Source organism: Larus michahellis, chromosome 1 (assembly GCF_964199755.1).
Source record: "Larus michahellis chromosome 1, bLarMic1.1, whole genome shotgun sequence".
Taxonomy (NCBI): Eukaryota; Metazoa; Chordata; class Aves; order Charadriiformes; family Laridae; genus Larus; species Larus michahellis.
This window is the reverse complement of record NC_133896.1, coordinates 195,048,438-195,063,429: the sequence shown is the minus strand read 5'-3', so window position 1 is coordinate 195,063,429 and position 14,992 is coordinate 195,048,438. Positions and strand designations below refer to the sequence as shown.

The window sequence follows — 14,992 nt, the reverse complement described above, 5'->3', positions numbered from 1 at the left end:
AAATGAATTCTCAGCATCTATCTATTTGTGTTCCCAGGGATTTAGTGGGTGGGGCTGGGATGCCACCAGAAATACTCGTGGGCTCAAGTTCATGGTGGAGGTGCTCCTGACGAAGTCACAGCAGCACTTGGTGGCTGCTTTTCTTTGTAAATGAAGACCCTCTGCAGCCTGGGCTAAGGTGCAGGTTCAAGTCCATCATGCCCGAGGGACACAAAAGCTCTTTGCAAATGAAGCACTTTCCCAGCTAGGTCTGGGTTATGCTTAGCATTTCAAGCCAGAATAGGTTAATACTGAGAAAACTCCAGTAGTCTGGGGGGAGACCTAGCTGCTTGCTGATGACGACACTGTGAAAAAGTCCCATCAGAGACAGTGTGTTGTAGCTGGGACGAATGCCAAATCCACCAGACTATTTTATACTAATAAGCATCTTTCTTAGGTTCTCCAGTTAGACTTGTTCCACTTTATAAATATGTTTTTGATAAGAAGAATTGGAGAAACTGTTCAGGGTGCTTAGCTGGGGTTTGGGACACCTAGGCTTCTTTTACAGTATATATTTCACCTAAGAGTGGGAAGCTTCCTCCAGGCTACCTAAGATATGGAGGTATGGACAATCTTTTTGTAGATGTGCATCTCAGAGAGAGTAAGAATTGGAACCTCTTCTTCTGAGCTGATGTTTTTTAAATTTGGTCTACAATAGTTTGGAAACAGGACCAGTCCTTTTCTCACCTAGGAGTCTAAGTTAGAGAGAAACAACTCCTTTCCCTTTGCCTCTTCAGTTTTCCCTAGAGTGGCTGAAATGACTTGATACTCAGACGTTTTCTTTCTAATCCTCAAAAATTGTGAAGGAAACTTGTGTGCTAAAAAAAGAGATAGCACAGTATCTACCTTTTTTTTTAAATAGAAATGCCGAAGTCTGCTTCCAGGTAGAGCAGTGAAGTATTCAATTTTCAATATTTAGTTAACAAGGTCCTGGTACAATAAAGCATGTGTTAGCTTCTCCTCCATTGTGATCGTTTCAAGAACCTCTGTGAAAAGAGATAGTCTAGGCATCGGGAAGCATGCTTGGCTATTAAAAATAATGCTTGTTCACTGCCTTGATGCCAAATCAAAAGCACATCCTAAACATGTCCAAGTCATTTACTGGAAAAATACAAAGATCACAAGGTCACGATTAGCAAACAAAACATGATTAAGAGCAGAAAATACACTACTGAAATACAAGATATTCCCAGGGAGTGGAAGGATAGAACATTTCTGGGAAAGAGCTGAAAAGCGAAAACTTTGTTTCATAGCAAATAAGCAAAGTATGAAACTAAAAAAAAAAATTTGGTTATTTCAATTAATTTATTAAAATTCATTTGTATTTTAAAAGGTTAAAAAAGAAACAAAGATCAGTTAGTAGATTTTCCCACAAATGGTGGGAATGCTTTAGTCATTTCATGTTCACTTTTCCTTCCATTAGCTGAAATGGTTCTGTCTGAAAGATCAGTATGTACCTCAGATAGGAAGGTGTAAAACACAAAATAGGCCCCAAGGTGGAAATTAGAGTGATGAAATATAATCCTAAATCCTCATTGCTTATTGTTAGTAAAAACTGGGTGTCCCTATTGCGTGTGTAGGTGTATTAAACTAAATGTTTTAACCAAACTGTATTGGAGCTAAATTCCAACTGCAGTTTCAGCTGGATATAGTTTTCTTCACTCTCAGCTTAAGCTTTTCGAGTACTTTTCAATGTTTGTAGTCTCTGTTTAATGCATCATGATCCAAAGTCAGCTGAAAACAGGTCACGTGGTATGATGACCCCCTGACACAAAAAGCGTTCTTTGGTGTTCTGCCTCATGCTTAATATTGACAAGTGATTTAAAAACATTATTTTGGGTCATGCAAAATGTGAAAAGAAGAATAGATTAATCAGGTTGAAAGACATGTTGCATTGTTTTGTGATATATGAAGAGTGAATATACTAGTTCAGAAATTGTGTGTGATTGAATGACTTATCTGAGTGAACATCGAGGACAGAGGACGGAAACAAAGTATGCAAAAAGACTAGGAGATGTGAGAACAGGAAAAAGAATGGTGGAAGAGGAAGAGATACTGAATGACTGAATTTAGAAGGATGGAGAATCAATAGTAAATACAGATGGAAACAACGGGGAAGAGAATTCGGAATACCAGAGAGAAGCCTGGAAAAGAAAGAACCAAAGTGAACATACAGTTATGTTCATCTTTGTCATGTACTGATCGAATTGATTTCAAAGAACCGTTGCCTGAATGATTTTGTGTGATTCCTGTCGCAGGTGCCGAGGACATGACTTAGCATGCTGTCTTTTCTTCACAAATTCTGTTCACTACTGCTGTTCCCACTCAGATGGCGTGGGAACTGAGCTATAGCCCTCCTATACCTACCATGCAGCTCAGCCTTTTGTCAAACTGCAGCAGCTGTGGGTATAAACATTTCCAATAGGCAGCAGTCTTGGCCTATAGATGTGGCAATAATATATAGTAATATTGTTGTAATTTACTTCTAAAGTTTCCAGCACATCTATTATCTTAAACAGATGTAGAGAGAGGACTTATTTCGTCTTGCTCTGCAATGTACTTGTCTCTGGGATGAATCATTATCTCTGTTTAATGGGATAGTTACTCTCATCTGAAGTATAAGGATGTGAACTAAATAAGGTCTTTCTTCCAATTGTACTCCTTTGTTTTTCAAACTGAGAAAGAAACAGACCAGAGAGGAAAATAAGCCAAAATAAACCCTGAAGTGTTGCTCCTAGTTTGAAGAATCACTTTGACACAGTCAGGAGATGACATAAGTCAATGCTATTATGTTTTCTTTGACACTGATGACAGTGTCACAGAAGATTAGTAAGCAAATCCCAGGTGAGATTTCAGAAGTTGACTAATGCGAACACTTCAACTGAGATTTTAATACTATCTTTACGTGAAAATTCATTTCCCAGGGAAATTGTGTTTTTACCAGTTTCTTATAAAAAACTTTTGTATTTTGCAATACTAACAGCCAGTTTCACGTTTATAATTGCTTTCCCTTGGTCTTACTTACCCTGACCACGCTGGATAAATCTTGGCTCAGTATCATACATCTGGTTCTCTCTTCATCCGCTCCAGGGTGTGAGTGTGTGGGAATATTTCAGGTTTCAGAGGTTATTCATGTCTAGCAGAAATAGAAAACAAACAAACAAACAAAGAAGTAGCTCCCAAAATGAAGTGCTCTTTCCCCACCATACATGGTCCTTAATGAATAAACTTTTTCAGGATTCATTTCTCTGGGGAAATTTGGGCCAGTTTTGGGTTTGAGTGTGACTTCCTAAAAGTCTGGATGTTTGGACTATGTTTCGGGTTGGCCTGTTTGAGACAGAAGTCTGTTGCTTAAATTCTGAAACATCGATTATTCTCTCTGTTTTTCCAACATACATTGTGTGTTTCTCTTTGTTGCATTATTGTTATTATTCTTTAGATGTGAATGTTAAATGACTATAGATCGTGCTCAGTGGGCCTCTCTCCTGATAGTAAATCATTATTGTAAACTCTTAAAATGAGCAGAGCACATTCCTCTGAGGCTGAAATCCTGATGCTTCCTCCATGTGGATCTGATTTCAGATCAGAGCCATGTAATTCCAGGACTGTAAGTTAATTTGGGATGTGATCAGGGAGTTTTATATCTTGGGAAGTTACAATCCTGTAAAAACAAAATCAGTAGAACCAGTCCTCAGATGAGGTCTCCCTTAATGGTATCCTGATTTACAATCTCTCGGTTAATGAAATTCTTATTAATTATTAAATACAAATTCTGAGTGTATTACAAAGCAAACCAAAGAAGCAACTGTATCATTTAAAAAAGTGGATGCTGAAAAAATAAAACCTTTACTTTTACTAAATAAAAGTGAGGGGAACTAAGGATACTACACTAAGTCTAATTTCATAAAACGTATCTCTTTCAATTTCCTTTTTTTTTTGCTTACTTCTTTTTCTTGGGGTAGACCTGGATTCAGTTAAATTAGTCATGGAGAAAGATTATTTCCATGATTTGGTAGGTGGATATGAGTGTTCGTGTTTGTGATATGGCTGAATGGTATCTCTCTGTACCGCATATAAATCATCCAAACAGACCTATTTCTTGTGTGCCTTAGTAAACTATCCTGTAATACTATGGACACAAGGTCCCAGATTTTACTCCAGATGATGCAACAGAAAATATTGCATTATCGGGTCTTACTGTCTACTTTAGAAACATGTAGCAGAAAGTGCAAGGTATCTTTTCCGGGGAAGTAACAAGTTCTTTGTAAAAGACATAAAAAATCATCAGATAGGGAAGATGAGAAGAAGAAAAAGGAATGAAAATTATTGCAGAAATGAGCATTTGTGTAGGACTTCATGAGTTTCTCTGAATGTGCATGAATACTTACTGTATTTATTTTAAGACATAATTGACACTTTCAGAAAATGGTGATGGATGCATGTCCCATCTTGTAAATTGCATTTTGTATAGTAGAAACTTTACTCATTAACTAGAATGAGTTATTTTGCAGTTACTATTCTCACTTGGCCACATTTAAGGAGCAGTCTATGATGTCCATTAAATTTATGAACAGTTAGCTCAATGCTTTCAGATGTTCTTAGTGTACTAATTATACTAAGAAAACCCATGAATCTCTAAAGTCTGAAAAATTGGTGTATTTTTGTTTGGGGTTTGGGTTTTTCTTTTTCTTTTTTTTTTTTTTTTTAATGGGGACTGGAGTTTTGGGATAGTGTCTTTCAATCTCTAAAGATTTTCTATTACAGAAGAAAAAAGTCTTTTCACTAACGTGCTAAATTGAAACACATGGATTTCTAGAAGGTTATTTTATTTTCCTCACTAACCATAGACTTTTATTGCCTTTTTAAATATTCATGGAATAATTTTATTGAGAATGCCATGGGTTTTTTTAAAAGTTGAGCATACAAAACAAATATAGATGGGGCTATTCTTGCCTTTTCCATTCCATTGAATAAAACATATGCAAGCTCTTATGAATTAACTCTTGATTCCATGCAGTGGAAGAGTTACCCATGAGTTTTGCATGTGTGAGGTTCCATTACTAATTTTCAGACTAGAAAGCATTAGTAATGGTAATTACTAATTAGAAAGCACTAGTGTCTCTAGAGGCTGAGTCTTTCTGGAAGCTCCTGTTTTACATCTTGAATACTTCATCTGCCCCCATTGCAAGCACAGCTCTGATACTCTTAAAATGCAATAGTGAGAATGTTGTCTTAAAGAGACTGCATTATCAACAAGGTCGTCATCAATTGCATTGTCAAAGAAGACAGGTGAGAGAAAAGAAGCACTGTGTGGAACTGGTATTCATTTCATCCATCAGCTATTGGAAAGCTAGCTTTCTAGTCATAGACAGCTATCTAAACTCCCTCTAAAATGTACAAAGGAGGCAAGGATCTCTGTCAAAGACAATTAATTTGATGCTAAGGACAGTGTTTGAAATGGAGGAATGCACTGGCCTCTGAATGTACCATTTTAGTTCCACATTAGAAGCTGTTGGGTTACAAAGAACTAAAAGCCAGATTGAAAAGGCCACAGCAGTACCGAACGGTGCAACACCTAATGCTGCACAGCACTTGACTATAACTATGACAGTCAACTAAAGAGAGCAGAAAGTTTTAGTTGAGATGAAAGTACCACAATTGGTTTAGACTACGCTCAAAGAAACCCAAGGCTGTAGGGGGAAGAGTACAATCAGAAAAACAAATATTAGTCAGAGAAAAGCTATAAAATTAAAAGAGAGAGACTGCTCAAAGGGTACAAATATAAACAGTTGAAATGATTCATGTGTATAAACATTTCATAACATTATTTAACAACATTATTTAACAACAGCAGAGGATTTGATTGATTTAGAAAGAGAATTATGTGATGGAGGAACCCGTGATAAAACCAAAGTACGTTGTATGACTGAGTTCTCTTACGGTCCTATGTTCATGAAGGCTGAAGGCTGTGACTTTTTTTGGTTTTTTTAATGTTAATGAGGAGCAATCTCTGCTCCATTCTTTTACACTTACACAAATAAGGCAATTTCTCAAGTACTAAATCAGTGGTTAGCGAACTTGGTTTGATGTAGTTCAATGGCTTCAATTCCTTTTCTTATCTGGAGGGGTCAAATTCATCCTTAACTTCAGCAATTTATTTGGGAGTATGTCCAACTACTTAACCATAAACTGGCTCAAAGGATGTCCAATCTGCTCCTGCTGCAGTGAATGTAGGGTCCATAAGTAAAGCTCCAGCTAGGCAAAGAGCTGAAACACAGAGAAGTAAGATTTTTAGTCTAGAGATTAAAGTACTTAGGTTGGCGGGCATCTGTCCCCAAGGACAGTTTACTGGTGTTATCAAATGGTTGCTCGGCATGGAAAACAGGCAAACTTTAGAGCAGGGATTAGAATAGAGGAGTTCCACTTACCAGCAGTAAATGCATAGGATTGCTATTACTGCACTTACATTTACTACCACTACTGCTACTGCAATCACTACCACTACCATCACCTTTGCCAGTACTATTGTTTTTGTGAGGTTGTCCTACTCACTAAAGCTGTTGGTATCTCTTAAGGGACATCCATGAAGACAGATTATGTTGTTGTCCAACTTGTACCTCTATATTCCCAGAAGAAAAATTGATTCCAAATATTTAGAACTGTATTCAAAAGTTCATTGCCTCATCACAATCTTTAAGCGTGATCAGTTTCTTTTCTCTTTCATGCTACTTACCCAGAATCGGAATAAATATTCATCTGAGATTTAGAGAGGAAATGGGATGTTATAGCCTGTGATACATATACGGTAGAATTTAAGACTGATATATAATCATTTCTTTGTGTCTTGTCTACACTTTATTCATGTGAGGAAGCTACACAAAAAATCTCCTGAAAGATTTTTCCAAGGATGCTGTTAACGAAGACATTATTATTTGAATCACTTTGGGTGCCCAAATACCAGAAATTTCCTCACATTTTACAACTCTCAACAGTTATAGCTATGATGAAGATACACATTATCCTGGAACTAGACACTGCTTATTAACAGAAAAACTCAGATTAGGAAAGCTAAAGGGTTTCTCATTAAATCATGACCTACCCAAAAGAAAAACCAAACCAACCAAAAAGTGCTGCGTGCGAGTGCCTCATAGAAACAGTATGCATGAGGTGTTTGGCACACACCAGTCTAAATGTAACAGCCTCAATCTGTGGATCGAGAAAACAAGATTAAACACAGCTGCAGAGCCATGGTTCCTCCCTGAGAGGCATCTACCTGGCTTGCTCTCTGTTCATGTTGTACCACATGGAGGTAGCGCAGTGGCCTGCAGCCGGCTCCCAGGGTCCCACAGACTGAACCCTCTGATGCACGGCTCTCACTTCTGCAGCACTCTTGAGGGCCAGCAAAGCACGCAGGGTCAGAAGCAGCTTTTGCAATTTTGCTTTGAAGGTAGAGCATGAAGTCCTTGCATCACTGACCTCTGACTCTGAATCACTGTGTAGCCTGGGGAGAGTGGAATTCAAACCAACCTTGATAAAGGTACCCATTCCCCAGTCTGTTTTGGCTCAGACCTGCTGTGCTTGGGAGGACTGGGTTGCAAGAAATCAAGCTATGCCAGGGTAGAAGAGTCCTGCTGTGCTGTCTGCACTCTCTCTGTTTCTCCAGGAGCTGATGAAAACGCAAAGGGCAGTCAGGTTTTATCCTTACAAAAAAAAAAAAAAAAAGTATAAATTTAAAAAATGTTTTCTGAACATTCTGAACAACCTAATATTGGGATTAAACCCCTTTGTATTTAGACAATTTTCTAACCTCTTGAAATATTTCATGATTTTAAGCTCTGCTTCAAATGACTGTCTTTTATAGGGGTTTATATCCTGTTTTTTTTTTCATGTTTGTCCTATATTGATGCTGCAAAAGTTCAGGTAGGTCTGAACTTTTTATTTCTCCTGAGGAAAAAGTATGCTCAGCTTTGCAAAGCTTAATAATGCCTCTGCTGTGGTGTTACAAACCCCTGCTCTGTCCACCTCTCAGTCTTTCTTGGCAGAAATGTCCTCTTGGAGGCATCCAATGAAAAGGGTGTTTCGTTTTTTTTGCTGTCTGCAAAGCAATAAAAGTCCACCACTATTTAAAATTTGGATATATTTTAGGCTCTTATATGTTTTCATAGAATGAGGTGCTTATTTGCCATTAAATTTAAATTAAAATCAGGTCCATGTTGGTGTCAGGCTTTGATGCCTAAGAATCACATAAAAATAGAGCAAATGTTGATTTGAAGTACGCTTTATTTAATAGACCTTCATTTCAATATTTGGTTGTAAAAGAAAGAAAAAAGACAGCAAAAGACTGACCACATATTGCTATGCAATACAATGTCATGGCCCTATGCGTAAGTGTCTTTCCCACCTGTGTGGTCTTTGCTGTTCTCTCTTATATCTATGCCAAGACTTAGACTGACTCCCAGCACAGTGGGGTCATGATGTGACGGCATGGCTGATGTTTCAGGTTAACTGTCCTGTGGTTTGCCCTCTTGGGAACTTCATGCGCAGGAGGAACAGACTCTTAGGATGGCAGAATAATATGCAGAGCTCTTAGACCTGTGGACGTTAACTTGTTCTGATAATGGTGCTTGTGGCATTACAAATACTCCACTCAGGCACATTTTGTCTGGAGTGAAACCACATGGCTGGAATGCATTGAAAGCTCTTTGGAGCAAGGACTGTTTGTTTTGAATTTGGCTAGAGAAGGGATAGTAAGCTTAGGACTTAAGTGTTACAAACCATTATGAAGAATGAGAAGGTGAAATCAGTGGTGAAGGACTGTTAACTGGGATATAGAGAACTTTGTGACAACATGTGACACATTGGCTTTATGTCATTCTTAGCACAAATTTTACAGAAGAAAAGAGAATTCCCTAAAAGAGTTGACCTAGTAAAAATGATATGAAGGTATTCCACCATTATTATTATTTATTTCTTGTTATGCTTGTAATAATTCATGTGCTTTCCAAACAGAAAAGCTACAGGCCCTGCCCCGAGGAGCTTACAATCTAAAGGTGGAGAAGGAGAGAGACGTTAAGGAGAAGGAGTCCACAGAGAAGTCAAGTGGCCAAGATGGAAATCAACCATATCTCAGCAATCAAACGTGGTTTGAACGCATTGTTGCAAAGCTATACAAACTATTTTCCAATTGCTGCTCATATTTTCCATTTTGGTTCAACTAATTCACTCCTAGGTGCCATAGAAGGAAGCTTTCAATATGTGAGCTCAGAAAGAGTAGCACTTATGTAAAGCAGAGCTGGAAAACTCACCTAAAAGTACAGAGATGAGAGGGGGTTTTCTGGATTTTCAAAACTCAGTTCAGTACCAGCATAGTTTAGATCCAGAATGGTATAGCTTTAGGTCAGGTCCTACAAGGTGGGAGTTACATGTGGTGGATTCCATCTGGAATGTAAGTGTACTCTATGCATCTGGAGGTTCCTTATTACAGGCTAATATGAACTACAAAATCTATCATGGCAGGGTTAGAGAAGTTAGGAATGAAATGACCACACTGATGTGGTATATTCACGTGTTTCCAAGGGAGGAGAAGGATGGTGCTGAGAGTTTGAGCATGGTCATTCCTAGGTCAGTTGTAAAATTACAGTTTTAGTAATGTAGGACACCAGTCACTGATGAAAAAGAAACAGAGCATTTAATTTTAAAAATACTGGTTTTGACTAAGACAATAAGTCACTCATCAGTTATGAAAAATACTATTAGGTTTTCTTTATACATTTAAATACCTAAGTATTTTTTATAAAACCTCCAATCAGGTTCCCCCAAACTCTGAAATTGTCAAAGAAACTGTCTTAAGGCTTGCCTTTAAAAACTTCTCAACAAATTGCCATATTTTTCCAAGTACTCAGGGGATCATTGTATGTTCATTCCTGAAGTATCTTTCTCTTAGCAAATACGAGTGTATTGTGAAGGCAAAAGCTAATAAGCAGTTGAATATTAAAGTGCATAGGTTGTCCATGTTTGGAAAAATAAATGGTCAAAGAAGCAGCAGCTGTTGTGATTACGGATTTCCAGGAAGAAATCCGTCATCAGATTTTAGCAAGCCACAGATATTTCTTTTAGTATAAGAAACATTTTTTTACAGTCTTCAAAACCTGCAAGTGCATTTCTAACAGTGGTATCAGGACAGTGATAATCCTTTTGCTGGGAGGGAGCAGCTGTAATTAAATAATCAAATACACTGATCTTTCATAATTTACAGGTATTTGTATTCCTTCAATAAATAAAAGAATATACTTTAACCTTTGATTCTCTATAGTTTTTGAAACAAATCAAGTTTCTAACAATTTAAATAAATGATTCTAATAGCTTGACATGAATTATGCTGACGAGAGCCACTTATGCTTATTATGGTGCCCAGAATCTTTTAAGAATCTACAAAGTTAAATAAAGGCTTACAAGTCTCTTAAGCTACTTTTTATTTGCATAGAAAAATATTTATCATAGGAGTCAACTATCATATGAGAGAAATTGCATTTGTTGTAATTGAAAAAGATAGCTAAAAAGTTTCTGTGGGTTATTGCAACAGTACAAGAATACAAGATGCTTCCATTTATTAAAAAATGTAAAACAAATTGTGAAAGCTAAAGCAGGCTACAAAACAGAAGGTCCCCGTATTATCTGTCTCTTGACTACTATGTTACAAGATCATGTGCCACAGTTGAGTACTATAAAGTGTAATTCTGCATTTGCTAATGTAATTCTTAAAACATTTCCCCCCCAAAGCACTATGCAAAATATATATATTTGTGAATGCTTCCTCCTGTAAGCATCACAACCTCGTTATAACATAATCACCCTGATCAATTGTTTCCTGTTTCCCATCACAGTCAATGCTAATGTCCAACTCCTTGTCCAGCTGATCCTGTCGTGTGGCTGGTTCTGAGTTCTGTAACTCCATTTTCTCTGTTTCTGAAGCACAAATACTTCCCTCTTCCTGTGAATCTGAAGAGTCGCCATTATTTTGTGACTCAGCTAATGCGCATTTTTCGTCAGGACTTTGGATGTTTAATTCACAGTTCATGGTCAGTTCTCCCTCTTCCAGTTCAGCAGTTTTCTCACATTGTTCTTCTGCCTGTTGACGGGAAACTTCTTCAGAAACGGTGTATATTTTATTTGTACTCTGCCCCACAGAGTTTGTTTTTGATCGTCTGTGAAATAACCCAAAATTTTTTATGTCTGATACAAAATTCACACGCTTTTGTTTCTCCTTTGTGGACTCTGACACCATCATTGCTGAGCCATTGCTTACATTATGTGCTTCAGAAGCAATAGTGGCTGATCTTGGGTGAATCATCGTTGTTATGTCAAAAAGGCTGAAGGTCTTTTTCTTTCCTTTCTTGTTTCCTTCACTCTCACCATTTTCTTCATTTTCTGACAGAGAGGCGTTGTCTTTGTTCAACTTTGCAGTCTGCAAATTAGACAGCTTGCTTCCTTTTAACAAACCAAGGACTTCAAAACGAAAGCTAGAAATATCTTGTTTTAACTCCTAAAAATTAGGAAGAGAGATGAAACATCAGAGCATGAAAGCTAATTTGAATTTTCCTCTCGTAATTAAAAAAAGAAGAAAAAAGGCTAGGGATCAGTAATAAACTTCACCATCTGGGTAATACCTGGCATCTTCAAGGTGCAGACTGTCTAATGGTTCTTACAGGTGAGACAGAAAAGTGATCAGCAATTTTATCAGAGGAGACTTCAGAGGAAATTTGCCTTAGCCTAGACTACTGATAGAAATAACTGACAGTGGTGGAGGAAGGAGCATGGACAACTTGAAGACCTAAAGCCAATTGGCCAGACAGTATTATACCATCATAGTAACAGCATTTTGATCAGCTCTTAACACCATCCCTTAAACACACACACATGGGGACACATGCATGCACAAGGCAAGGTAGGACTTCATACGTTTCCACTAAATGTTTGGCAGCTAGCAGCTAAGTCACAGCTAATCACTGCAGGCTGCTTTCACCCAGTGCAACTGCCGTCTCTTAAAGGCCGGTCTCAGGAGAAGGCACGTTGCCTTCAGGAGGTTCCTATTTCTCTTCATTTTCTTTAAAGGAATAATCATAGAACCACAGAATCATTTGGGTTGGAAATGCCTTTAAGATCATCAAGTCCAATTGTAAATCTAACACCACCCCTAAACCATGTCCCTAAGCTCCAACTCTACACATCTTTTAAACACCTCAAGGCATGGTGACACAACCACTTCCCTGGGCAGCCTGTTCCAATCCTTGATAACCCTTTTGAAGAATTTTTTCCTAATATCTAATCTAAATCTCCCCTGGTGCAAGTTGAGGCTGTTTCCTCTTGTCCTATCAGTTGTTACTTGTTACTTGAGAGAAGAGACCAACCCCCACCTCTCTACAACCTCCTTTCAGGTAGTCGTAGAGAGCGATAAGGTCTCCCCTCAGCTTTCTTTTCTCCAGGCTAAACAACCCCACTTCCTTCAGCTGCTCCTCATAAGACTTGTTCTTCAGACCCCTCACCAGGTTTGTTGCCCTTCTTTGGACGCACTCCAGCACCTCAATGTCTTTTTTGTAGTGAGGTGCCCAAAACTGAACACAGTACTTGAGATGGGGCATCACCAGTGTCGAGTACAGGGGTACAATCACTTCCCTGCTCCTGCTGGCCACACTATTCCTGATACAAGCCAGGATGCTGCTGGCCTTCTTGGCCACCTGGGCACACTGCTGGCTCATATTTAGCCATCTGTTAACCAACACCCCCAGGTCCTTTTCTGCCAGACAGCTCTCTGTGTTGTGACCCAAGCACAGGATCCGGCACTTGGCCTTGTTGAATCTCATACAATTGGACTTGGCCCATCAATTCAGCCTGTCCAGATCCCTCCGTAAACCCACCCTACCCTCAAGCAGATCAACACTCCCGCCCAACTTGATGTTGTCTGGAAACTTACTGAGGGTGCACTCGATCCCCTCATCTAGTTTGTTGATAAAGACATTAAAGAGAACAGGCCCCAATACTGAGCCCTGGGGAACACCACTTGTGACCGGCTGCCAATGGGATTTAACTCCATTCAACGACAACTCTTCGGGCCTGGCCATCCAGCCAATTTTTAACCCAGCAAAGCTTACGCCCATGCAAGCCCTGAACATCCAGTTTCTCCAGAAGAATGCTGCGGGAAACGGTGTCAAAAGCTTTACTGAAGTCTAGCTAGACAACATCCACAGCCTTTCCCTCATCCACTAAGCGGGTCACCTTGTCATAGAAGGAGGTCAGGTTAGTCAAGCAGGTCCTGCCTTTCATAAACCCATGCTGACTGGGCCTGATCACCTGGTTGTCTTGTACGTGCCATGAGAAGGCACTCAAGATGATCTGAATGAAGAAATCAGGTCAGTTTCCAGCTCTATCTTCTGCGTGTATAAGCCAAGTCAGATGAATTTAATTTTGAATTTTTGGAGTTTGAGGCAGCAACAGAAACAAAAATGATTGATGCTAGAAATATACAGTGATGGATGTAAGCATTGTGATATATATGGTTCTGTTTCTCTTCACCTGTGATAATGGATTTTAATATTTGACTGCTTATTTCAGTTTTCCATCTTTTAAGTCATATAAAAGCTGTTCTGTACACAAAGAAATGCTCAACAGCACTCTATAACAGAAAAAATCTATTTCCGAAGGTGCTGAAACTATTTGCATCTTGCATTAGCAAATATGTTGTTACACACACTTAGTCCCACTTGGTGTCCCCTTACATGGGCACAGTTCAAACTAGCTGGTAATATTGATTATTGCTCCAGCTAAAGAAAGAAGGAAACTTGCTGGAGTCCATGTACAATACTACCTGTGTGTGGTCCATCAGGACACAGACACTGCTCTAGAACGTAAGTTATATGCTACCTGAACTACTGAGGAGTGTGAGAAATATGCTTCACAGTCTTATAATATCTTAATAAAACACCTATAGATACATAAACACATACCTTAAAATTTTCTTCTGTCAGTCCTTCCTCAGTTTTGGCATCTCTTATCATTGCTGCAACATATCTCTTAACCAGATTTCTCATAACTTCCTAAAAATATAAAATATTGTGTTAGCTTTCTTGGTATTAGTTACTAAATCTACACTCACTGGGCCTGCTTGGATGTCTTTGTGCTTTAGGAACGTGACAAAAAATGTACAAACCTTAGATCTGGTTGAAAATTTATTCTGCTTTTGAATGGGAAGTGCTGATATTAATTATCCTGAGAAGGGCTGTATTGGGTTTGACCAAAGATATTTCTCATGCCACTAACACGCAGTCTGACAGTGAGCAGTTGCTGATGTCTCATGAGGAGTTTAAGTCTAGTGCAGTTGTTTAATGTTATTTCCAGCTATACCCTCCCAAGCCTCCTGTGATGTGAGATTCAGAGACTTTCCGAATCAGAAACAACAGCTCTAGGTTTAATGGGCTGTGACAGGTTTTCCTATGTGTTTTGAACTCATGTAAATTTTCAGCATCCACAAATCCTCTGCCAGTGAATTCCACAGTATACCTGGAATAAGGTTCCACTTGGGGTTTTATTTTTAACCTGCTCTCTGATAATATCCATTGTAGCCGTCTACTTCTAAGAATCCTAAAATTATTTAGGTTGGAAGAGATACCTGGAGGCTGCTTAATCCAGCTCAGGGCCATGTCCAGTCAAGTGCTGAATGGTGAAGGGCCAAGGGCGAAGATGCTGCAGCCTCCCTGAACAACTTTTTCCAATTGTTTACTGCCCTCACTGTGATGATGATTTTCCTTGCAGAATTTCCCTTCCTGCAACTTGTGTCCTTTGACTCCTGTTCTTTTGCTCTGCACCTCCTAGAAAAATCTGGCTCCTTCTTCTTTCTAACCACCCACTATGTTATAGAAGATAGCAATTAGATCCCCCTTAACCTACTCCAGGCTGATAT

At 38.8% G+C, this 14,992-nt stretch overlaps 1 protein-coding gene across 2 annotated transcripts in view; it reads right to left on the bottom strand.

Annotated features, from left to right (window-relative positions):
• Positions 1–8,984: 8,984 nt before the first annotated feature.
• TRPC4 (transient receptor potential cation channel subfamily C member 4) overlaps positions 8,985–14,992 on the bottom strand; it is a 161,957-nt gene continuing 155,949 nt past the window's right edge. For both annotated transcript variants that reach the window (XM_074566973.1, XM_074566978.1), the window contains 2 exons: positions 14,040–14,129; positions 8,985–11,581 (listed from right to left, as the gene is read on the bottom strand). In XM_074566973.1, coding sequence (XP_074423074.1) covers positions 10,865–11,581; positions 14,040–14,129 — 807 coding nt within the window. In that variant the 3' untranslated portion in view covers positions 8,985–10,864. The remainder of the gene's footprint in view (positions 11,582–14,039; positions 14,130–14,992) is intronic.